This window comes from Acartia tonsa, chromosome 13 (genome assembly GCF_053477335.1).
Source record: "Acartia tonsa isolate MP-2025a chromosome 13, ASM5347733v1, whole genome shotgun sequence".
Lineage (NCBI taxonomy): Eukaryota > Metazoa > Arthropoda > Copepoda > Calanoida > Acartiidae > Acartia > Acartia tonsa.
Genome location: NC_137272.1, coordinates 4,499,465 through 4,524,313, shown reverse-complemented (window position 1 = coordinate 4,524,313; position 24,849 = coordinate 4,499,465). Strand labels below are relative to the sequence as shown.

The following is a 24,849-nucleotide window of genomic DNA, read 5'->3' as shown; positions in this document are numbered from 1 at the left end:
AGGAAAATCACTAAACTACAAGCCTATCTATCTATCAATCAATCATGAATTGTAAATAGTAACAGATTAGCAGACCACATAAAATATATATAAATATATAATATAAATATAAAATAATATTGTAGGACAGATGAAAAGGTCGTCAATTCTACTAATTGCTACCCCCAACAACAACTGAAAATCATGGAAAGATTTGGTGATTTTTCAATGAATTTATTTCGTTGTTGGTAAAACCTGATATGAAACCTGCCCTCCCCCCCCCCCCCCTTCATAATGCCTTGGGAAAGATTCAATTTAAGGCCTTCCCCCCCCCCCTCTTAAAACAACCACTGAAGATTCACCTGTCTTAAAACCTGATATGAAACCTGCCCTCCCCCCCCCCCTTCATAATGCCTTGGGAAAGATTCAATTTAAGGCCTTCCCCCCCCCCCCCCTCTTAAAACAACCACTGAAGATTCACCTGTCTTAAAGTTCAGGTAAATTATTTCTATTTGCCTAGACAAAATCAGGCAATAAAGGAGTGTCAAGTAAATTATTTCTATTTGCCTAGACAAAATCAGGGAATAAGGGAGTGTCAAGTAAACTATTCCTCTTTGCCCAGACAAAATCATGGAATAAGAAGAAATAGTTTCCTTGATACTCCCTTTTTCCCTGAATATTTCTGGGCAATGAGAAATAGTTTCCTTGATACTCCCTTTTTCCCTGAATATGTCTGGGCTATGAGAAATAGTTTCCTTGACACTTCCTTATTCACTGAATTTGTCTGGGCATTGAGAAATAGTTTCCTTGACACTCCCTCATTTCCTGAATATGTCTGGGCAATGAGAAATAGTTTCCTTGATACTCCCTTTTTCTCTGAATATGTCTGGGCAATGAGAAATAGTTTCCTTGACACTCCCTTATTTCCTGAATATGTCTGGGCAAAGAGAAAAATAGTTTCCTTGACACTCCATTATTTCCTGAATATGTCTGGGCAATGAGAAATAGTTTCCTTGACACTCCCTTATTTCCTGAATATGTCTGGGCAATGAGAAATAGTTTCCTTGACACTCCATTATTTCCTGAATATGTCTGGGCAAAGAGAAAAATAGTTTTCTTGACACTCCCTTATTTCCTGAATATGTCTGGACACTGAGAACTAGTTTCCTTGATATTCCCTTTTTCCCTGAATTTGTCTGGGCACTGAGAAATAGTTTCCTTGATACTCCCTTTTTCCCTGAATTTGTCTGGGCAATAAGAAATAGTTTCCTTGACACTCCCTTATTTCCTGAATATGTCTGGGCAATGAGAAATAGTTTCCGCCTTTCTAAACTTTCTCAAACATTCCATCTCTCTCTCTCTCTCTCTTTTTCTCTCCCTCTCTCTCTCTCTCTCTCTCTTTCTCTCTCTCCCTTTCTCTCTCAATGTTCCAAAAATCAAGTTAATAGGATTTGAGAAGGACATACAGACTTTCCAGTCATGATTATATAGTGGTACCTAATACCTAACTGTTACAGGAATCATAATGCCAAAATTGATATTTCTTGCTTAGATTTTCTACTTTTTCAATTATATCGAAATTTCAGACCAAACTTATTAGAATTAGAGAATTATTGTCGATTCTTTCATTTCAATCGCTTTCTCTCTCATATTCTCTCTCTCTCTCTCTCTCTCTCTCTCTCTCTCTCTCTCTCTCTCTCTCTCTCTCTCTCTCTCTCTCTCTCTCTCTCTCTCTCTCTCTCTCTCTCTTTCTCTCTTTTTCTCTCTCTTTCTCTCTCTCTGTCTCTCTTACTGAATTTCTCGCTACTTCCTTACTCTATAAAAAATCTCAGATATTTGTGTATTTCATTCAAACCTGCAAAAAAATATTTTAATTGCAAATAAAGTTCTCGTTTTTTCTTATTGAAAATAAGAATAGCAATTACAAAATTGTAAGCTTCCCTGAAATGCAAAAATGTTATTCTTAAAATTCGATTTGCCGAACACCAATTAAATATATATATTTGTATTATAGACATCGTCACAAAAAATAACATCCGTCTGTCTAAATATTGGACAAAAATTTACAAGTAGTTATTTGTAGAGAATCTAAAAGTCATACGAATCTTTACGAAAAATGCAGCTATACATCTCTAAAGCAATAAATAAATCTATTTTTTTCTCAAAACTAAAAATATTAAAATTTTGTTGATTTAGAAAAACTCCCCGGCACTCCCCTTGCTCTCAAAGTAGGAATTTGTTTAGATCAACTCTTTTTTATGCACTATCTCTCCCTCTCTCTATGCATTATCTCTCCCTCTCTTCTTCTTTCTCTCTATCTTCTATCTCTACTCTCTCTCTAGTCGCTCTCTCTCTCTCTCTCTCTCCTCTCTCTCCTCTCTCTCCTCTCTCTCTCTCTCTTCTCTCTCTCTCTCTCCTTCTCTCTCTCTCTCTTCTCTCTCTCTCTCTCTCTCTTCTCTCTCTCTCTCTCTCTCTCTCTCTCTCTCTCTCTCTCTCTCTCTCTCTCTTTCTATCTGTTTTCTATCCTGAATCTATAGTTTACTTTATATCCCGCAGGGACTTTAAGGGATAAGATAAATTTATATACATAACAAAAGATGATAATAGTTATTTCTCACATCGTATTATAAACGGCTTTCCGCGGATATAGAATGTACAATTATGAGATTAAAACTAGTTTTTTTTAGCCCCGAGGTGCTGGAGGCACGGGCTAAAAAAAACTGGTTTTAATCTTATGATTGTACATTTTTTTATTCGTAGAAAGCTGGCTATAATACGATGCTAGACATAGTTTTTTCGTATGGATAAGAACCAGTTTCTATCCACCGGATTCGAATGAATACGAGAAATAAAATTACCCCTATTGTAGATTAAAATTATTGATTGAAATTTATGGATATTATTATTGATACCTTAAACTAACCACTCAATATTCAATGAAATTACTCAAAGTTTTAAGCCAGCGAATAAGATAATGTGGTTCTAAAACTTTGGGTACCAGTGTAATTTACAGTCCAATGTCATCTCCCTTCCTTATATTTGTTTTATTTTTTATCCCATTTTTAAAACTTTTAGGTTCTCTATCTATAATCCATCTTTTATAATTTTGATACTTGCAATCTTTATGTAATAATTATCTCTTTTTTTCAAATTATTAGTTATCTTTTTATATCTTATCTATCTATCAGTATCATATAATACAAATGTTTGGTCAAAGATCTTTATAAAAATCTGTATTTTTATCTACATATATCTTTAAATTTTTATGTTTCTCTCTCTCTCTCTTGAAGCTATCCCTTTCCTTACCTTTCTATTGATAATCTCTCTCCTCTCTCCTTCTATCTCTCTCCCTCTCTCTACTTACCTTCCATTCCCCTCTCTCTGCAAAAGTTGAATGAGAGCCAAATTTAGTTTCTGGCTAATGTCTGTAAGTCTAGCATGTCTGTTTGTCTGTATGCCTGGCCTGTGCTTTAAATCTTACTTAGTACAGAGCTCTCTCTCTCTCTCTCTCTAATTTATAACAAACATATGTAGTGATTTCATTTTAGATTGCAAAAAAATACAAATCATCTTTCGTGATTTTTATGTTCTGTTATGCAATTTTGATAATTTGAGTGCAATTTTCAAGTGACTTATCTTAAAAGACATATATATATATATATATATAGTTGTATTGATAACTGGCAGCTGTTCCCCTAGCCTTTAATTTAGTGGAGAAAATTAATCATACAAATTTTTCGGGACCCATTAAAGCTTCCCTGACATGTATAACTCAGTCGGTTGAGTATTTTAAGAATACACAAAAAACATAGTACTTATTATTTTATCAATATATCAATTTTAATTGCGTTGTACAAGCTAGCAAGTTGTCCAAACTATCAAAAATTAATATTTTTGTTTTCAAAATTGGGTTTAACGTACATTCATTTATTCATTGTCTTATGCCTTACTAGCGGCTGCGTCCCTGGTATCTAGGGATATTAGAAGGGACATGAATGTGCAGAAGAATAACTTAAAACCTTACAACGACTTTTTTTATAAAAATTAAACAGCCTAAAACCACCCTAGGACCTATAAGTAGCTTCACTCTAAAAGAGAACCATATCGGTTCAGCGGTTAGCGAGATCCTTCGCTACAGACAAAAAAAGCTTACTACTTTATATAATAGGATTAATATCACAGATGAAATGGGTTGATTCGTTTTGATGACCCCACAAAAGTGTTAGTTGACATAACAATGGCTAAATGCCTGATATTTAAATGCATAACATTTAGCTACGCTATTTCTGGACATGCATTCCCTTGTGAGAGATTAAACAAGGATGTAAAGATTTGCATCTGAAACATTTATGCAGGGGCAGTGATTCATCAAATTAATTCCTTTTAAAATTGCTGAAAATTTGTATATTTTAGTGGCGTAAAACTTGTTTTGTTCTGTAACTAAAGGGTAGTGGGCGAAGAAAGAGAACATCCATAAAGCAAAGTTCAACAAATCAGACGAACTGACAGACGACAATTAATAAATATAAATATATCACTGTATTATTAATAAATTTTATAATTGGATAATAGTTATTTATCGCACCATGATATAGACAGCTTTCGGTGGATATTAAAATGAAAAGTTCCAAGATTAGATCTACTTTTGTAACATAAGTGGTATTGATTTTATATTATTCGTGGAAAATTGTCTGCAATTCAATGCTATACATGACCTGTCTGTGTTAACCCACCGGATATAAATCGGTTTCGAAGCCCATTCTGGAAAATATTCTAAACTATTTTCTAATTCCTATGTTTTTCAGAGAAGGGACTAGACTAACACTATAAAATGGGTATTAAAATTTATATTAGCAGTAACAATGGAAATAAGGAGGTAAATATTATTTTTAGTAGTAAAAACACTCTATAATCTACGTCTGTCCGTAAAGATATGCTATTTTCTTGTCTGCTCTTTAAGACAGTCACAGACGGCTGAAATTTTTGGGATGATTCTCTTTAAAAATTAGCATCTAGTATATAATCATTTATTAAATATCATCTCTTTTTTATACTAAATATCTGATATTTCTGTCTGTTTGTGCACATCCATCAATGCAATGTATTAAATATGCTATTGAAATCAGGGAGGAAGGAGTTATTGGGCTATTTATTACACAGTCCCCAAAGTTTTATGATAGCATTTCTAATTTGTTGGCTTAATAACTTTGCAGACTTTATTCGAATTAGGTTGGTCCAGAAAGTTGAGTGTCTAGACGTTTCAACTACTAATTGTAATCTACAAAAGGTGTAATTTTGTGTATCGTAATTGGAGATGTACGTAAATTTATCAATCATTATCTTATCCCTTTCGATCCATGTTTTGAAATAATTTGTTTATAAAGCTACATAAATGTCTTTAAGTGACTGTCTATTTGATAATCTATCCGTTAATATATTAATCTATCAAATCTATTCATAAGTATATCAATTCATACATATATCAATCAATCTTTAATCTATCCATCTGTCAATCTATTACATAATCTATCTTTAATCTACCCATCTGTCAATCTATTTTATAATCTATCTTATCTATCCATCTATTTCATAACCTATCTTTAATCTATCCATCTTTCAATCTATTTCATAATCTATCTTTAATCTATCCATCTATCAATCTATTTCATAATCTATCTTTAATCTATCCATCTATCAATCTTTTTCATAATCTATCTTTTTCATAATCTATCTATCTATCCATCTATTAATCTTTTTCATAATCTATCTTTAATCTATCTATCTATCAATCTATTTCATAATCTATCCATCTATCAATCTTTTTCATAATCTATCTATCTATCAATCTATTTCATAATCTATCTTTAATCTATCCATCTATCAATCTATTTCATAATCTATCTTTAATCTATCCATCTATTTCATAAACTATCCATTTATCAATCTATTTTATAATCTATCTTTAATCTATCCATCTATCAATCTATTTCATAATCAATCTTTAATCCATCAATCTATTTCATAATCTATCTATGATATATCCACCTATCAATCTATTTCATAATCTATCCATCTATTTCATAATCTATCTATTTAATTATTCATTTATTAAATCAGCTATAATTCAATTTCGATACATCTATCAATTTATCCATCGGTCTATCAATCATTTATGTATTTAGCCCTCTCTACTTATTAAACTCTTTTCTATATAGCATTAAGTTATTAGAACATAAAAGTATATTCAACCATTGATCAATCTATTTATTTATTTTTCAAACAATATATCCATACATGTATTATTCTTTTAAACTTATGGCATTAAAGTTATTTAATTGTAGATTAGCTGAATTAAATAGCAAAGCAATTCTTATTTAAGTAATATGATATGCTTTATATAAGAGGAAGGGAGGGGACATTGAATTATAAATTATACTGGAAGTGAAATCATGAACAAAATAATAAAAAACGTTTGTTTTGTGTCTAACCCCTGCGGGACTACCCTGAACCTAATATAACCCAACCTGGAGTAAAATTCATATTGTATGGGGGGGGGGGGAAGGTTAAAGTATGGGTCAGTATCACTCCTGAACTATCTCATTATATATTTATACTAGCGGCTTCGCCCCTAGCCTCTAGGGGCTTTGCCCCAAGAGATTTGATCAAACTAATTTTTCGTATTTTAGATTTTAAAGAAAAATAAAAAAAAATTTGGAGGGGGGGTGTCCCACTCTCCAAGAAAATAGTTATAAACCTTCCTTGGACCTATGAGAAGCTACCCTGTAAAGGAGAACCCGATCGGTTCAGCGGATAGCGAAACTTTTCGATACAAACAAACAGACAGACATACATCGTTCTACTTTTGTATTATAGATTAAGTTACCTATAGTGATGCTCAACATCTAAATTCCAGGGAGGGAGGGGATATTAGACTGAAATTACACCGCGTTATCTTATTCTTTGGCAAAAAAAATGTTGAGTGCTTTTATTGTATTTTTATTGGTTGGTTCCAAACTAACTTTTGAACCAGTAATTTTAATCTAAAAAGGGGGTAATTTTGTTTAACATCCTTGGGGATGTAAGTTAATTTATCATCCATTGTCTAATCCCTTACACGCATATCCTGACTTGTTTTACGCAACAAACAAAAAGTAAAAATTGAAGACGCAATAAAATTGAAGCAAAGTCATAAATTCATATTTGCATGCGAATTATGTTTTGCGTATTTACGTAATTTCACAAGCTGCGCAATTTTTTGAGCTTACCGAAAACTTTTGATCCGGCCTGCCAGGGATTTTAAAGGATAAGACAATAGATGATAAATTGATGAATATATCCCTAATGACAATAAACCAAGTTAGCTGAAGATCAGAATTATTGGTTTAAAAGTTAGGACATTGATAGGTTAAACCAATCAATTAAGATTTTATATAAGTCCCCAAAGCAGTGTTGCGGAGCCGGAGCCGCCATATTTAGCTGGAGCCAGAATTTTCATTAAAAAACGGATCCGGCCTAGATAAATATAGAGATTTTTTATAAATCATAATTTTGTAACTCTGTTTTTGTCATGTGCAAATGCTCTTTTTAAGTTTTTTAAGTCCATTTTTATCAAAAATTGAACTTTTAAAACCTTCAAAAGTCAAAAATAGACGTGGGGGAAAAAATATGTCGAGTTTTTCTTGATTTTAGGTCGGAGCCGGAATCATCACAAACGGCTCCGCGGAGCCGCACCAAAATCAAACGGCTCCGCAACGCTGCCCCAAAGTTTTTACTCCAGTAAATAATAGAACGGGCCAAAGTCTATGAAATTCACAGGCTAGCCCCAAGAGAATGAAAATCTTGGCTTATAAAATGGAAATGATCATATCATTTGTATAACACTACACCTACTAGATTTTTTAGGTATAGTCTATATCGTGGCAACGCCTCTTAAGAAACGATTTGTCGTATTTTCACAGTATCTTTTTTTCTTTTTTTTAGCCCCTGCGGGGAAATTACCTAACCTAAAATAACCTATAAAAAGCTACTGTAAAAAATTCCACGATCTGCCCCTTAAGAGACGTAGCTACGAAAGGAACTATACCGGATTTTTTTCTTCGCGATTTAAAATGATTTGTATTATGCAAAATAAACAAGATTCTATGCGAAAGAATTATGAATATTCATATTCTTTAAACAATTTAAAAACGTATTATTTTACATACTTTGCGTCAATAATACATGACGTATTTTGACATGGGGGTATGAGAGAAAGCTTTTTTGACCTAAAAATTCTTGAACTGATATCATTGTTCTCGTGTTTTCTCTCAAAGTGCCTTTTTGAACACACAACCACCCCCCCCCCCCTCCCTCCCTTATATTTAGCACAAAACTTATAATAAGGTAATTTTTATCTGATTATTACTTTAGGTCAGGTTTGCCCATCTAGGGGCTAGCAAAACTGGTCTTAATCTTATAATTGTATTTACATTGTTGTTATATCCTCGGAAAGCTGTTCATAATACGATGCGAGAAATAACTATTCCTGTGTCTATCAATCTATTTAATAATTAATCTAATTGATGATCTAACTATTTCAGCTGCAAAACCACCAGAGCCGAATCCTGATGATTTTGAAAAGCTTAGGAATTGAATTTGAGGCTGTGGATGTTTCCGCCCCTGGTAATAATTAATTCCTATTGAAAATAATCCCTTTATAAAAGTGATATAATGTGTGTTTGTGTGTAGCAAATGATCTCTTCAACTGCTTGAATTTTTTGTCCATTTCATATTTATAATGAAACCTGAGTTGGATTTAACCCACTTGGCTTCTACCCCTTCCCCCATCCTCTAGAGGCCTCGATAGAAGTAGATGATAGTAAAGTATTACACAAATTTTAGAGGAAATTTGGTTTATTTTCTCTGATTGCACAAAGGCCTTTGATTGTGTACATTTTCCAAATATTTTAGGAACAGAGAAAGACAGAGATTTCATGAGAGCCAATGGAAAGAAAAAGGAGGGAGATAGAAACGTTTTACCTCCCCAAATCTTTAATGGTGATAAATTTTGTGGAGTAAGTAATTTTTTCAAATTTTAGAAGCAATGCTAATCTAAAAGTTTTCTTCAACAATAAAGGAGAAAAAAACATTTATGTAAAAAATTATTCCTAATCAACCTGGCAATCACAAAATATAATTTCATATTGTCATATTTTTGTGTCTAATAACATTCTGCTATTGATTCTAGAGTTGCTAGGATTTAAAATAATTAACTTTTAGTTACATGAATCTTTATATAGGTTTCAAAATTGACATAAGGATGATACCATTTTAAAGTTATTTGAGTAACAAAATATACATATATAAGAAGAAAAGTTTAAATGGTTTTATAATTTAGGATTATGATGATTTTGATATTGCAAATGAGGACGACGTTCTAGAAGAATTCCTTGGTATTCCCAGAAAAACACCAAAGGTAAAAAAATATTTGGAAGATTTCCAGAATTAAAGGGAATAATAATGTCTTAAGAATTTTCTTGAAAATTGGTGTTTTTCCTCAAAGAGCATAGTCAAACTAGGTTAGTTTAAGCTAAATTAAATTATTCTATGGTTATTATATGAACCACAGGATTAGAGCCAGGGGCGTCCAAGCTTTTTTTTTGGGGGGGGGGGTAAAATTTTTTTAAGGGGGGGTAATTCGGTTTTGGGGGGGGTAAAATGGCGCGCGAAGCGTGCCGCGAATTTTTTTTACCCCCCCCAAAATTTTTACCCGGGGGGTAAAATTTGCTTGGGGAGGGTAATACTAATTACCCCCCCTGAAATCTGTTGGCAGGGGTAAAATTTGTTTACCCCCTCAAAATTTACCCCCGGGGTAAAATTTTTTGGGGGGGGGTAATTTAAATTTTATTAAAAATTTAATATTAAAAATGCGCGCAAATATTTTTTTTATTAGAGATTTTTTTGGGGGGGGTATTTCCCCCCCCCCTAAAATTATTTGGGGGGGGGTAAATACCCCCTCCTAAATGGTTGGGGGTGCCTACCACCCCCAGGGTAGGGCTAAATTTTAAATGGGGGGGGGGTAAAATGAAAAAAATTTTAGGGGTGCCTACGGCATTCCCAAATTCGTTTCGGGGGTAATCGCCCCATTACCCCCCCCCCTTGGACGTCTATGATTAGAGCCCTCCTTAAATAAAGCATAATATAAAAACTATCCCCCTCCCTATTATTTTTAAAAAGAAATGAGAGATACAATACCATAAAGGGATAAGGGGTAGGTAACAGAAAGGAAAGGACAAAGAGGGATGGGGAAGGGATGGGAATAGAAAAGCTTAGGAAGTGTAGAAAAGATGATAATAATCTGGCCAGGCTAACATTACAGACAGACAGAAGGACAGACAAACACAAACACTACTAGATTGCCACTAAAATTTTTACATTTCTAAAATTGCTTTTTTATATCATATACTAATATTATATAACCTAAGAACTTATTTTATAAATATTGAAGAATATTTTTTTAATAAGTTAATATTTAAATTTCATTAATCTTTTAAAAACATAAGTAAAGAAAGCCAATTCATTTGCTATTGTTCTCCTCTAAAAACAAACAAATGACCCAAAGAATGTTATGACATACTTTCAGAGTTATGTGGCCATCTTAATACATTTTTTTTGCAAAATAAAGCAAGTTTCATAATGAATGTTTCTTATTTTTTATATATCTAAAGTAAAGGTGTCATTCATAATTAATATACGGCAATCAAGATCCTAGATTTTGTTGGATATTTGCTTAAAATTATACAAATACAAAAATTTTAATGCTTGAATAGGTAAAGGTACAGAAAAAAAACTTAACTTAAAAAATGTCTACTTGGGACAAACAAAATTTTTTCATAAATTCTAGTTTTATTGCCCACTATAACACAATGCAACTAATAAATATTTCTTTTTCTAAAATACTTTTCGGAATTTATATCCTGTGGATAAAAGAAGTACTATTATTGTATTTTGAATCACTACTTGTTTTTCTTATTTTCCAATATCTAATCTGAAAGGAACAAAATGTTTTATTCAGATAGAAAGTGCACTGCTCAGTTAAGGATAAAGGTTTCTGATTAAAATTGGATTTTAAATCTTTCATTTAATATAAGAGATAAAAATATTTCAAATTTCTTTACAATGAACCATTTTAGTGCCCTCATACTATACCTCATACAAATCATAATTTCAAATTGCATAACGTTACTAAGTTCAGCATTTAGTATTCTTCATTTTAAAAATAGAAAGTCTGAACCCAGCAATTTCTATACAAAATTAATTTTTAAAGAATTTTATAATATCAGATAACAAAATTTTTCAGCTAGAACAATTTTACAATTATCTTTTCATAGAATCAAGTAAATTGTATAAATGACCTTTGTTTTTTACTAACTTTTATTCCTTACTTGCACAGATTTCAAGATTAAAGGTTAAAACTGTATTTTGTTTACATTTTACTAAGATATTGGATATTTCTTAAACTTTAGAATTGTGCAAAGAAAATATAAAATTTTTATTCTTGATATTTATATCAGTATTTAATATTTTGCAGGTTGACCCCACCAAGACAGATGCAGTGGCTGCTGAACCTGGAAAGGTAAATATTTCATCCTTTTCACCTTTAGAAACATTATTATCCTTTGGTTCATTAGATGTGCTTAATGTGAAAAAAATATATTTATTGATATTAGTAAGATAAACCTTTATATTATAAACCATCACAACCCCCCCCCCCCTTCTTTAAAAGCACACTTAATCAACCGTTTTACCCTTGCAAGCTTAGATTAGTTCTAGAGCTGCACCCCTATGCCATAATTCAAGTTATATTTTAGTTATTTTCTTTTATTAAACTTTCCTTCATATTTTTTGTAAGGAAAGATTTTTATTTTCTCTTATTTTTTTTGGAGGTGTAACCAGATTTTAAATTTTTATTTAAATTAAATAACAGTAAAGAAAAGTCAAATATTTGCAATTATCTATTTGAAAAAATACCTAGTTATACCTCCTTTACAAATTTTTGTTTGTGTTTGGTTTGAGTTTTCAATCATTATATTTAGTTTTAAGAAAATTGTCAATATAGTATCAAATGCTAGTGTAAAATCTAGAAATTTTTTTACTTTTTATTCTTCTTTCTGATTTATCTGAATCTCTTGAAAGAAAATTTATCTAAAAGTCTAATTAATAATTCTCACTTTATATAAATAATTAAATTTTGAAATTATATATTTTATTGACTTTTTTCATAAATTGTAAATGTACATGATCTCCCCTAGCATAACAAATTACATAGATATAAAATGTTGTATATATTTTTAATGCAGTCAATATCAGCATCTTTAATTTATGCATGTCAAAATTCTAAATTTTTTCAGTTCTGTTAAACCTTAATTTTTTTCTTAGTTGCATGTAATGGATAAATTTTTATGAAACTGATTAGTTATTTCAAATATTTATCTCATGATGGTTGAATAAAAAGAACTTTTTAACTATAGATTATAATCAATAATGAGAATTTTTAGCAAACATTTTTGGTATACAGAAATATTAGACGAAAAGGTAGGACAGGAATTTCCTAAAAAGTTAAAAGTGTGGTTTCAAAATTCATATAAATTATAGTGTTAGTCAATTATCTTTAAAAAAGGCTTTTGAATGCTGCAATGCACAAGTTTAATATAAAAAGTTAAGTTGGTAAATTTTCCTGATTTATATACTTGAAACATTATCTTACAATAAAAATAAAGATTATTCAGTATCAAAGTTTTGTGCCTAACAAATGCAGAGGACAAAATATTGTTATTATTATAGCAGAGACTTTTAATACACCCTAGTATCTCAAATTAGATTTTTCTCTTCTAGATTTAATCTGTTTGAGTAGCTTATAGTATTATTAAAGATAATCATTTTGAATGAATGGAATAGTGAAGGGACGCCAATGAAGGAAGAGTAAGGAAATAAGCAAGCCAGAAACTCATGCCTAAATTAATATGTTTAACAAAAGGATTCCTATTATTATTAGAAAAGTGCAGGGGGAAATAAGGATTTCTGATAATTGTGGACTATAAATGCTATACATCATAATATAGGTCACTATGAACTAACAAAAAATTGAAAATAAAAATTTTAGATCTAAAATAACAGATAGTAGATTAATAATTTATTTCCTTGGATATTCATGCAAAATTAAAGATTGCAACATATTCCATACAAGTAAAATTTAAAAAATTGTACTTTCTTGAATAAAGCATGTACATACAAATAAATATTCCCTGTTAAACTAACTATGTTTAAATTGAAAACTTACAACAAACACAACAAAAAAATGTCATGAAAACTAGAAACATATTTATATATTGTGCAAAATTATAATTGCTGCTTAAAACCATGCCTGCCCTTGTTAAGCTGGCTAAGCCTGGAAAACTGAGAAAATCTGGTGATGCAAATGGTGATGAAATCATAGAAAATGATGGAAATACAGATGAAAATAATAACAATGAAGATCATGACACACAGGATGTAAATGGAATAAATGATGATCATGATGACATTAATTTAAAACATTCTACAGATTATGAAGATAATTTAAAAGCTGTTGGTATAGATGATAAAATAATAGAGGCTGAACTGAAAGACATTGAAGGTCTGGATGCAAATGAAACTACATCAGACTTGGCCAATCAGGTAACAAACAATGATCATGCAAACTCATCTGAAGTCAATGGTGATTTCCTTAAAAATAAAGCATTGATCAATGACATTCCTTTAATCAAGAAACTTACCATTGATGAGGAGGATGACACTAAAAAGATACCTGATCTGAAATTGAAGATGCCTGAAAGGACTATTGAAGAAGAACTGGAATTGCTAAGAAGTCCAAAACAATACATGGATGACGGTGAAGAAATTAGAGACCACAAACCTGGCTTTCAGGATCTTGGAAATTGTAAAAGATTCTGGAAGGCTCAACAGTTAATAGGAACACGTAAGCAATATTCACTAAAATCTGAACTGAACAAATAAATACTTGTTGGTTGCACCCTGTTCTATATGTCCTTGTTTACCCCTTTAGAAGCTTACAATTAAACCCAGTGAAGATAATCTGGGAAGCTGGACAGATATTAACAGTGCTTGCAATCCTTTTAGTAGCATGATTATTATTCTACTTTAACACTTTCATGTTCCTATGTTTGAGGCATGCCACATTTTGAGACATTAATGCTTACAAGGGCAGAAGCAAGGCTTACACATTTGTCTTTCTTTATGTTATGTACATATAACTTAGTTGTATGAATTAGAACTTTTGTCTTAGTTTTATATATATTTAATTAAGTCTTATTATTTCTAAATTTATATGTGTTAAAAATCCGTTCATGAATCTAACTCTTCCAAGTCTGTAAAATATTTTATATCTGACAAGCCCATATTATTTTTGTTCAATTTTTATAAGTTGATTAAGTAGTGTGTTTTCTATGGCATGTTCATACTAATGTAATATTCTAATTGTGAAATGTTTGTGTGTCTTTTCTTCAATAAATAATTATCTTGAAAAAAATAGAGATGACTATTATGCAATTAAATATTTACTTATGTTTTAATGACTATTGTTTCAATATTAAATTAATGTACTTCTGTTAACTCTGAGCACAGGAGTTTCTCCTTCTTTGAAATGCAGATTTTTATTTCTAAATTAATAATATTTAATTACCTTATATAATACCTGTGGTCTTATTTTGACAATTTTTAAAGCAAAATAACCAACAAATTTTGGCAGGTAGAAATAAAAATCTACATTAACAGAAAAATATGGCATGGAAAGACGATTCAATGCTTCTTAATTTTGAATCATTCATATGTTTTTATTTTTCTTAATGTAAGTAAACACTAACATGATCCTATTTCAGCCTGAGGAAGGAGCTGCCGAGGGAGCACCTGCTGCAGAGGGTGAAGCTGCTCCAGCTGAAGCCGCTGCCCCAGCCGCCGAAGCTGCTCCCGCAGAAGTAGAAGCTGCTGCCTAATCAATCATTGCCCTGAACTTCAAATACTCAAATTGTCACACAAAAAAATATTTGTAATTTTTCTCCTCAGTTTTATGCTGAAAAATGCAATTTTTATGTAATCAAAATTCTGATGTGTTATCTTGTTCTAAATTTCATCCATTAAATTACATAATTATCAAGTTGAAATCCTCAAAAAAAGGATTACCTATCTACAAAGAAAAGGTGATTTATTTGAGAGATTGTGATTCTAGCTTGTTTGTTTCACATTTTACAAAATTATCAATGTCTTCCAAAAAAATTTTCCAACCATTGCATGTTTATTTTTCAAAGGCCTAAGTAACAACAAATTTACAAATCCCACCTAAATGTTAATCTCATGTATAATATTATGAAAATCAAGATATATATTGCTTAAAATAGAGAAAATATAACATTAATGTGTATTTTAACTTGACATTTTTATAAATAAAGTTTTAATAATATATCTATCTGGTTTTATATGCCATATTGATTTAGGTAAGCAGAGTTTTTAAAAGTATTTTTAAAAGCAAGATTTTCTTTGTTAATTTAAACAGGTTAGAACTGTACTATTGATTTAAAACTTTGCTTGATGATACCTATTAGGAAGTGTAGCAGCTCTATAATCATTACCAGAAAGTCAGCATTTAAAACATGCTGTTTTTTCTTTTTTTAAGTGTTGGTCCCCAATGGCAGCTGAAATTACGTATAGGTTTGTTATTTTTTTCGAATTAAATTAGTTGTTGGTGTAAGCTGGTAAATATGGCTTCACTTTTATGGATGTTGTCATTCTTGACTAGAGCATCCGTCAAAAATTACAATAGTTGCTTATTTGTCGAGTCAATTCAAATATTATTTCTATAGTAACTAAGTATATAAATTGCCTTGCAATGATAAAAATAAATAATTCCATAAGGTTTATTGACATAAAAATATACAATTTTCAAGTATAAAACTTACAAATTATCAACTCCAAAGAACATCAAATCATAAACACTAAACTGAGTTTCAAAGAAATTGAAAGTTCCATCAAATGGGAAGAAAAAATCTGTAATGGAAATCCCTTATTTAGCGATTTTTTGTAGTTTAGTTTAAACTTGGATTAAGTAAGCGTTTTCTCCAGTCATTTTAAAATAAAAAAATATGTGGGGGAAGTTTTTTGGGTTTATGTGCTTGGTAGGCACTTTGAGGGAAAGCACAATAAATCATCTTGCCAAAGAATTTGGCAAAAAAAAACTGGTTCTTACTGCTGCTATGTCAGTCGTAGTATAATGATATTAAGATTAAAAGAAAGGTTATAAGTAAAGGCTTAAAAAAATCCTCCAACCAAAGAGTTGGTTGACTGAAAACTAATAGTCTGCTACAAATTACATTATAAATAAAACTAATGAAATAAGAGATCATTGCCAGCAATGGGAAAGGCATAAGATACAAAAAAATATTTAGGGACTCATAAAATAAGAGATCAATGCCTGTTATGGGAAAGGCATAATATACATCATAGATTTAGGGACTCATAAAATAAGGGATCATTTCCAGTAATGGGGAAGGCATAAGATACGCAATATATTTAGGGACTCATAAAATAAGTTACCCTCGCCTATAAGGATTTATAATGGATTTAGGGACTCATAAAATAAGTTACCATTGCCTTTAAGGATTTATAATGGATTTAGGGACTCATAGAATAAGAGACCATTGCCTATAAGGATTTATAATGGACTTAGGGACTCATAGAATAAGGGACCATTGCCTATGATAGGGAAGGCATATGCGACATCACAGATATAAGGACTGTATCTTTCCACCTCCAGCACTGGTTCTCCATCACCAAATTCGTCCTCGGTGTCACCTGCACAAAAATTATGGGTGAAAGTTTCTATTGTTTAGGGACTTAATGGTAAAAATCCTATCACAATCTTTCAATTCACACTGACAATCAAATTATCCAGATAATTTAGTAACTGAGGTTTCCAATTAACGAATATACAAATACTTTTTTTGGTTACTAGCGGCTACGCCCCTAGAATCCTCTATGGGAACTTAGGGTAAAAGGTGGAATGGTCGAGCCCCCCTCCCCTCCCTTTTTCAATTTGAGTTTTTAAAAGAATTTAAATTCTTTCTTTTTTTAAGGGGGGAGGGTCATCTTTTGTTGAGAGGGTAAAGATACTCTCCCAGAACATAGTCAAAACCTTTCCTGGACCTATAAGAAGTTTCACTGTAAAATATAAGCATATCGGCTCAGTGGTTAGCGAAATCCTTCGCTACAGGAAAAAAAGCTTTCTACTTTATATAAGAAGGGGGGGATATAAAAAAATACTGTCATGACACGCAAATATTATATAAAAATAGACACAAGCAAGATGGATTTTTTTTATGGTGAGCGGTTTCTTTTGGAATGGTGGAAATATTCTTCGCCAAATAGATAATAACCTTCCTGGGACCTCTAAAAAGTTTAATAAGCATTAGGTTACTTTGTAGGGCTCGACAGCCACAAGCACCCGTCAACCGCGCGGCATACTCAAGCCTTTGAATCATCCATGTGGCCTACTTAACCCACCAAATTTCAAAGCCACCCAATATTAAAAAAACCTACCTACAGACACTTTAGATGCTATTTCCAGATCAAAGTCTGAAATGACGGGACTCAACATACCCAATACATGTCTTTTCTTCCTGGGGTGCTCCTAAATAAAAAATACAGGTAACAAGATTAGTTTTATTGAAAGCAGATGCCTTTTTAAAATGCAAAACAAGTATTCTACACACACACACCAACACACCCACAACCACCCACACCTAAACACACAGGTAGACAAAAACACATAAAACTATTTCTCGTATTCATTCGAATCCGGTGGATAGGAACCGGTTCTCATCCATACGAAAAAACTATGTCTAGCATCATATTATATCCAGTTTTAATCTTATAATTGTACATTCTATATCCGCGGGAAGCCGTTTATAATACGATGCGAGAAATAACTATTAGAGACAACTCTTTTGGAGGTCTTAAGGGCCAAACAAATCAAAAGAATTCATTTGAAAGTTTTAGAATTGGTGAAAACTACTGCCTTTTTTAAAATTACAAGCACGGCTCGACTAAAAAGCCCTCTAATTACCTAACAAATTTATCATGCCATTTTTCCTAAAATCATGAAAACCATTTCTATTTTATTCTCCTTTGCTGTTTTATTTGTTGCACAAAAAACATACTTTTAGGTTTTTTTCGTGTGATATATCCCTGACAAAGTGCATTAGAGTAAAACACTAGAGGGGGAAGGGGTTAAAAAACAGTTCCTCCCCATCACAATGACCTAGTGCTGACTCTCAATTGGGTCATTAAAAATCAACCAATGGTGTCGGTAATATTAACACAGCCAAGTGACGGAAAAAAATTTGCTAGCAAACGAAAAAGGTCATTGGAAAAGGAAGAAAGGTAGTTATCTGTATATACATCTATACTATAGATCTGTGCACACAGTAATGAATAATCTAACCTGTTTTCTGTAATAATCCAAGAAATATTCAAACTGAAATGATTCCCAAATTGCTTCGAGCAATGTGATTTCCTAAAATATGACAATTGGGGAATCGCTTAAATTATTTTGGAATAAAACAACTCTTATTATTTAAAGTAGGTGAAGTTAGTGTCTACAAATGAAAATCACAATTTATACATAAATTATTCGGGTATAGTCCCTTTTATGGCAACGCCTCTTAAGGGGGGTTTCGTAGTATTTTCACAGTAGCTTTTATTCTATTTCTGGCACCTGCAGGAGGCTCTAACCCTGAGGGGTCAATTGCCTGACCAAAAGCCATGGTGAAAATACTACGAAACGCCCCTTAAGAGGCGTTATAACGAAAGGGACTATTCTTTTGTCTTGTCATTATAAATTACGTGAGAAATTCCCTCATCTCTAAGTGGAAAGGTTATGTTTATATAAGTAACAGGATGTCTTTCTGTCTGTAGCTTATTGTCTCGCTTATTGCTGTACCGTTATAGTTCTTTTTTTCAGTGAAGCTTTTTGTAGTTCCGGGGAAGGATTAAAATTAATCTAGCAAAGCACCAAAAAAATCAGCTTTTAACAGACTTAAACCAAAACCTACTAATTTGGTATTTTTAATAGATCCTGCAATACAAAGCTTCCCTGAAAAGATGTCAGTACAGCCTTTATATATATTGAGTAACAAACCGTCACACATCTAGTTATTTCAGTGAACAAGATGCTTTACCTGTCCAGGGATAGATTTACGACTTTTTTTAATGTCAGCTTCCTAAAACAAAACAAAAAAGAAAATAATTATCTGCAAGCTGATCTTGGGTGCTTTCAATGAAAGCACTCAAAGCACAAAATCCAATTCCCCCTTATTTTAAAATAATTTAAAAATAAGAGAAATGGGGGTAGTTTTTCGCTTAATGCTTAACCCCTGCAGACTGCCTAAAACCTTCGTGGCCTATACTTGTAGTTCCCCTAACCCTTCGGGGTTAACCTATTAACAAATAACTTGACCTAGCCTATGTTAACAATCAACACCTCAAAAAAGTTAACCTTAAGACCCTCTTGTTTTTAATTTATTTCAATTGCTCTTCTAAAAAGGAGGGAGATAAAAAATATAGACTAAAACCACCCAGGGACATATCTAAAGCTTCCCCGAAAATCACAACCAATTTGGACCCGTATTTTTAGATATTATTATCTTGAGATAAAAAAGACACCTAGCTGCTTTATATTAAAGTAGTTAGTTTTTTGTATGAAACTAAAGATCTTTGAAAATTCTGAATCAATTTTTTTACTTTTCAGTTAACCTTCATTTTAAGTCTTGGGATGGTTTTAGGCTATTTACATATTTTTTTTACCTCTTTAGATCCATACAAAGATTCAAATGTGACTTCAGCAAAATTTGTAATATTTCCAGAAACCTTCAAATATTTTATACAGGGTTTAAAGACAATAAAATATTTTTTTTTCAAGAATAAAAAGACTTTTTAGAAGAGGGGGTTGGAATTTGATAATAATAAGATTTTTGTACTTTTATTAATCAAACCAAACCAAACCCGGTAAAACGTCCAGATTAAATAATAGGTCGATGTTTTTCTTCTAAGTTCTTAAAGAGCACAGAAACTCCTCCCCCCCCCTCTCTAACCATATTTTAAAATATAAATTGAAATTATTTCCTTTGCCTAACCTGAATAGGGCTACCCTGTAGCCCAAATAACAATTGATTTATTATTACTTGGACCTTACACCATACTTTTATGTTCTATTAAAAAGTGAACTCTGTAGCGGGCTAAAATAACGATCTCCCCAAACCCCTCTCTTTACCCCATTCCCTCCCTTCGTACTGGATAAACGGCCCGACCAATAAACGAGAGGAGAAATAACAACCTAAATTAACGACAATTTGTCTCCTGTCATAATATCCACGTATATTCTACATCCATTAGCACGGCACTTTTATGGAAACTGCAAAAAGATCTAATGGGATGCAATACTCTAACGCCCACTGGTGGACATTAGGTTAAGTAACATTAAACAGCCCCGATCTTTGTCTAAGAAGTTCTAACTGTGCATGGTAGTGAGTTGCACCTGTTTAAGGACCAAGGCATGCACAGTACTTTTAAGTATGTCGCGCACCTTACATATCAGCAGTAGGAACCATTTTTAACGTCTTTAGTTATGACGTTGTGCCAGGACGAGATTCGAACCTATCACTTTCCCGGCGACGAGCGGATGCGCTACGTGTTGAGCCACGGTCGCGGGTTAATAAACAAATGTTACCTCAGCTGCCGCCAGCTTCTGTGCCTGCTGAGCCAGCAAACTTTTGTGATCCATAAAATTCTTGACAATCATGTCTACCCAGACAAAGGCCAACTTTACACCTTCTAAATTAAAATAATAAAGATTACGCAGGGAGTAAGGGAGGGGACAATGGGCAATTAATTCAATTTAAGAGTTTTCAAAGAAAGGCCATGAAATCCAGATTAATCCAGAAAATTTGAAGGAAATTGTAAATAAAATTTAGGAAACTATAAAATAAGAAAAGTTCCAAGAAAAAAAGCAATCATTAGAAAATTAGATTACCAGTATATCAGACTTACGTAACCATTCTGTAATTAATTACTAAAAAATCTCCCTAGAACTCATACCACCCATTTTCCTTGATTTTAAATGCCACTATACACAAGATTTGAATTTAGGTTGTTATTACACAACTATATCACAATAAAAGGAGGATGTGCATAAGGACCATTTGGGCAGGGGGGGGGGGGGTTTACTCGAGAACGCTTAGAGCTAGAGGGAGCTAATTTTGGATTTAAGCTTCTATGGGGCCAAAGTTACTTTTAAAATTATCGTCGACCCCCCACGCCCCCCCCCCAAATTTTTTTTTTGGGGGGGGGTAAAAATTTTTTTTATTGCATTTCTCGCCGAATTAGGCAATTTGGAATCATTTGAGAACATGTTATTTTTTTCAAAAATTTTTCGCCTTACAAGCAACCCTGCGGGAGGACTTGGTTATTTTTTTCAAATTCTCGTTTATGAAGGTATATCTTAAATACAGTATGCTACTCCCTTAGTTTTAGAGATAATTGGATGAAATATTTTCTTTAATATCATAGGTTATTTTTAATAAGGGGGTGGGGATAAATAAACCAATTCTTAACATGAAGAAACAGAATTTTGTGTTCTTCTCCCTTAGTGGATAATTGAGTGGAACCTATTTTAATTAATCCTTTATTACCCAAACTGGCCCCATCTATCAAAAGAAAACAGCTGAATTAGGCAATTTGGAATCATTTGAGACCATGTTATTTATTTCAAAAATTTTTTGCCTTACAAGCAACCCTGCGGGGGGACTTGGTCATTTTTTTCAAATTCTCGTTTATGAAGGTATATCTTAAATACAGTATGCTACTCTCTTAGTTTTAAAGATAATTGGATGAAATCTTTTTGATTGTGTCACTAATTACCCCAAGTTTTGGTATCTTTAAAAAAAAAAACGGCGGCGGGACCGCCGCTCCCGCCGTCCGCTGCCGTTTTCCGCCGCCACCAAAAAAGAAATTTTTTATTGCATTTCTCGCCGAATTAGGCAATTTGGCATCATTTGAGACCATGTTATTTTTTCAATAATTTTTCCCCTAACAAGCAACCCTGCGGGGTGGACTTAGTCATTTTTTTCAAATTCTCGTTTATGAAGGTATATCTTAAATACAGTATGCTACTCCCTTAGTTTTAGAGATAATTGGATGAAATCTTTTTGATTGTGTCACTTATTACCCCAAGTTTTGGTATCTTTTAAAAAAAAACGGCGGCGGGACCGCCGCTCCCGCCGTCCGCCGCCGTTTTCCGTTTTGAAAAAAATAACATGGTCTCAAATGATTCCAAATTGCCCAATTCAGCAAGAAATGCAATAAAAAAAAAATTTTTGGTGGCGGACGGCGGGAGCGGCGGTCCCGCCGCCGTTTTTTTTTTTTTTAAAGATACCAAAACTTGAAGTAATTAGTGACACAATCAAAAAGATTTCATCCAATTATCTCTAAAACTAAGAGAGTAGCATACTGTATTTAAGATATACCTTCATAAACGAGAAGGGAGAGTCCACCCCGCAGGGTTGCTTGTTAGGGGAAAAATTGCCTAATTCGGAAAGAAATGCAATAAAAAAAATTTTTACCCCCCCCCCCCCAAACAAAAAGTTTTTTTGGGGGGGTGGGGGGTCGACGATAAATTTAAAAGTAACTTTGGCCCCATAGAAGCTTAAATCCAAAATTAGCTCCCTCTAGCTCTAAGGGTTCTCGAGTAAACCCCCCCCCCTGCCCAAATGGTCCTTATGCACATCCTCCTTTTATCTATGAAATGATATTTTTTAAAGATTTTTTTTTAAAACAAGCCATATCATAACAAATTATTCCGTCTGCTATATTAAAAAAAACTTAGCGAGTTAGCGGCGCATTTGATGAGTTAGTACCCAAACTCAGTCAAAAACTGCTGAATTCTTGCACATTCCCTTTAAGCCAGTACCCAAAGTCTGAGACTCCTAAAAATTGAATATTCTATCCATTGTCCCCTCCCTTACTCCCTGAAGATTACGTCACAAAGCATTCTGGAGTGGTTGAGGGGCATTGGAATTTTAATTCCACTAGTATATAAAGGTTTCAAATCACGTTTTCTTAAAAAACGTTGGGTACTTTTATTAAATATTAATTTCTTGGTTCCTAACTAGCTGTGTTAAAACTAAAAGATTTTTTAATTAAAACTTTATTGTATATTCTGCACAAGAAAGGGATAATTTTGTTTTTCTTTATTGGGAATATACCATTAGCAATATAAATCTATAGTCCTTTGTCGTACCCCTTAAGATTACTGTATAATCAAAGCAGATTAAACTTATATCAAGAGAATATAAAGTAAGCAATTTTAAAGGATAAGACAATGGACTATAAATCGATTTACGATATCGATGATATTAGAGAAAGTTACTCCTACCGTAGATTAAAACTATTGGTTAAAATGTTTGGACACTCAACTAACTTAATGCACAAAGAATAATTTTTAAAAAAAATTTACAGCTGTTTTCTTTTGATAGATGGGGCCAGTTTGGGTAATAAAGGATTAATTAAAATAGGTTCCACTCAATTATCCACTAAGGGAGAAGAACACAAAATTCTGTTTCTTCATGTTAAGAATTGGTTTATTTATCCCCACCCCCTTATTAAAAATAACCTATGATATTAAAGAAAATATTTTGCACTTCGCTCCATGGAAACTTAAACTTCTGTTCTTCCTAAATAAAAATATAGATTGTTTCTAGAGTTTACCGTAGAAAAATATTATTAAACAAGATTATAACCAGTTTTTTTTAGCCCCTAGATGCTAGATATAATTTTTAAGAAAAACACAAACACAGGAAAAACCATTTTTTTATCTATTTCAAAATAAGGAAAGGGGGAATTTTTTTGTAGTCGGCAAGACACTTTGAGGGAAACCACAAATTTCTCTAAACATTAAGTATTAATAAACCTACCTCACACTTGCCTCCAGAAATCCAGCAAAAAATCATAAATATTTGGAGAATTAACATTTTTAAATTATTATTATTTTCATTGAAATTCTGAAAGAAAATAAAAGCAGAGTGGTTGAGAAATGAACGATTATGCAGGGATAAGACAATGGCTGATATATTGTTCTACACCCCTAATCATGTAAACACAATTACCGTTTCTGTAGATTAAAATCGGTGGTTGAAACGTCTATAAACTCAACTTAATGAATGAACCAATCAAAATACACTAAAGTCCCCATAGTTCTTTAGCGAACGTATAAGAAAGCTTTATTGTAAAACTTTGGGGACTAGTGTAATAAAGAGCACATTGTCCCCTCTGACGATTATGTTTTGAAAATAAAGTAGGTGGGTGCTTTAAATTTTTTGGTTAAATACTTAAAACATCCTCCTCCCCCATTTAGAAATAAATTGTTATTACTTATAGCCAATCATTTTTAAAACTAATAGATTTAAAGGATCAATACTATATGTTCGACAATTGTACTTCATAAATATATATCCCATAACATTTATTTCAAATGTTATTTTAAAGTCAAAGGGGCATTAAATTCTTAATTCCAAAGTTCCTAAGGAATACCTAGTTATTATAGCATCGTATTATAACAGCTTTCCACGGACGGTAAATTAAAGAAGAAAAGTTATTTTCGCATCTTACTTTAACAGCTTTACGCGGATAGTAAAATTATAATTAAGATTAATTCTGAAGTCCGACGGACCAGGCCAACAAAACTGGTATTAATTTGATGATAAAAGCACTTCAATTATAGAAAAAAAAGAA

General features: G+C 32.3%; 2 protein-coding genes across 2 annotated transcripts; one reads left to right on the top strand and one right to left on the bottom strand.

The window, feature by feature from the left end:
- Positions 1 to 4,774: 4,774 nt before the first annotated feature.
- Positions 4,775 to 15,472, top strand: LOC145304596 (uncharacterized). Its single transcript, XM_080146515.1, has 7 exons — positions 4,775 to 4,855; positions 8,559 to 8,640; positions 8,929 to 9,032; positions 9,356 to 9,433; positions 11,549 to 11,593; positions 13,396 to 13,975; positions 14,895 to 15,472. Exons 1-7 carry the CDS (start codon positions 4,811 to 4,813, stop codon positions 14,897 to 14,899), a joined length of 939 nt encoding a protein of 312 aa, XP_080002641.1. The 5' UTR covers positions 4,775 to 4,810; the 3' UTR covers positions 14,900 to 15,472.
- A 446-nt stretch (positions 15,473 to 15,918) lies between these two features.
- LOC145335112 (uncharacterized) lies at positions 15,919 to 24,165 on the bottom strand. Its single transcript, XM_080180839.1, has 9 exons — positions 24,033 to 24,165; positions 23,732 to 23,792; positions 20,792 to 20,895; positions 19,870 to 19,932; positions 19,245 to 19,286; positions 18,509 to 18,580; positions 17,605 to 17,695; positions 16,762 to 16,860; positions 15,919 to 16,056 (listed from the first exon to the last, which is right to left on the bottom strand). The coding sequence occupies exons 1-9, from the start codon at positions 24,087 to 24,089 to the stop codon at positions 15,965 to 15,967; spliced, it is 681 nt and encodes a 226-aa protein (XP_080036965.1). The 5' UTR covers positions 24,090 to 24,165; the 3' UTR covers positions 15,919 to 15,964.
- Positions 24,166 to 24,849: the final 684 nt, after the last annotated feature.

Bases quoted from the DNA above. Each gene is read 5' to 3' on its own strand.
- LOC145304596 (XM_080146515.1), top strand. From the start codon at position 4,811: ATGGGTATTAAAATTTATATTAGCAGTAACAATGGAAATAAGGAG. The intron at 8,641-8,928 runs GTAATAATTAAT...CAAATATTTTAG, and splicing joins TGTGGATGTTTCCGCCCCTG to GAACAGAGAAAGACAGAGAT. The intron at 9,033-9,355 runs GTAAGTAATTTT...TTTATAATTTAG, and splicing joins ATGGTGATAAATTTTGTGGA to GATTATGATGATTTTGATAT.
- LOC145335112 (XM_080180839.1), bottom strand. From the start codon at position 24,089: ATGTTAATTCTCCAAATATTTATGATTTTTTGCTGGATTTCTGGAGGC. The intron at 19,287-19,869 runs GTAAAAAAAATA...GTTTTGTTTTAG, and splicing joins CTTTGTATGGATCTAAAGAG to GAAGCTGACATTAAAAAAAG. The intron at 17,696-18,508 runs GTTAGATTATTC...TTTTTTATTTAG, and splicing joins TGGATTATTACAGAAAACAG to GAGCACCCCAGGAAGAAAAG.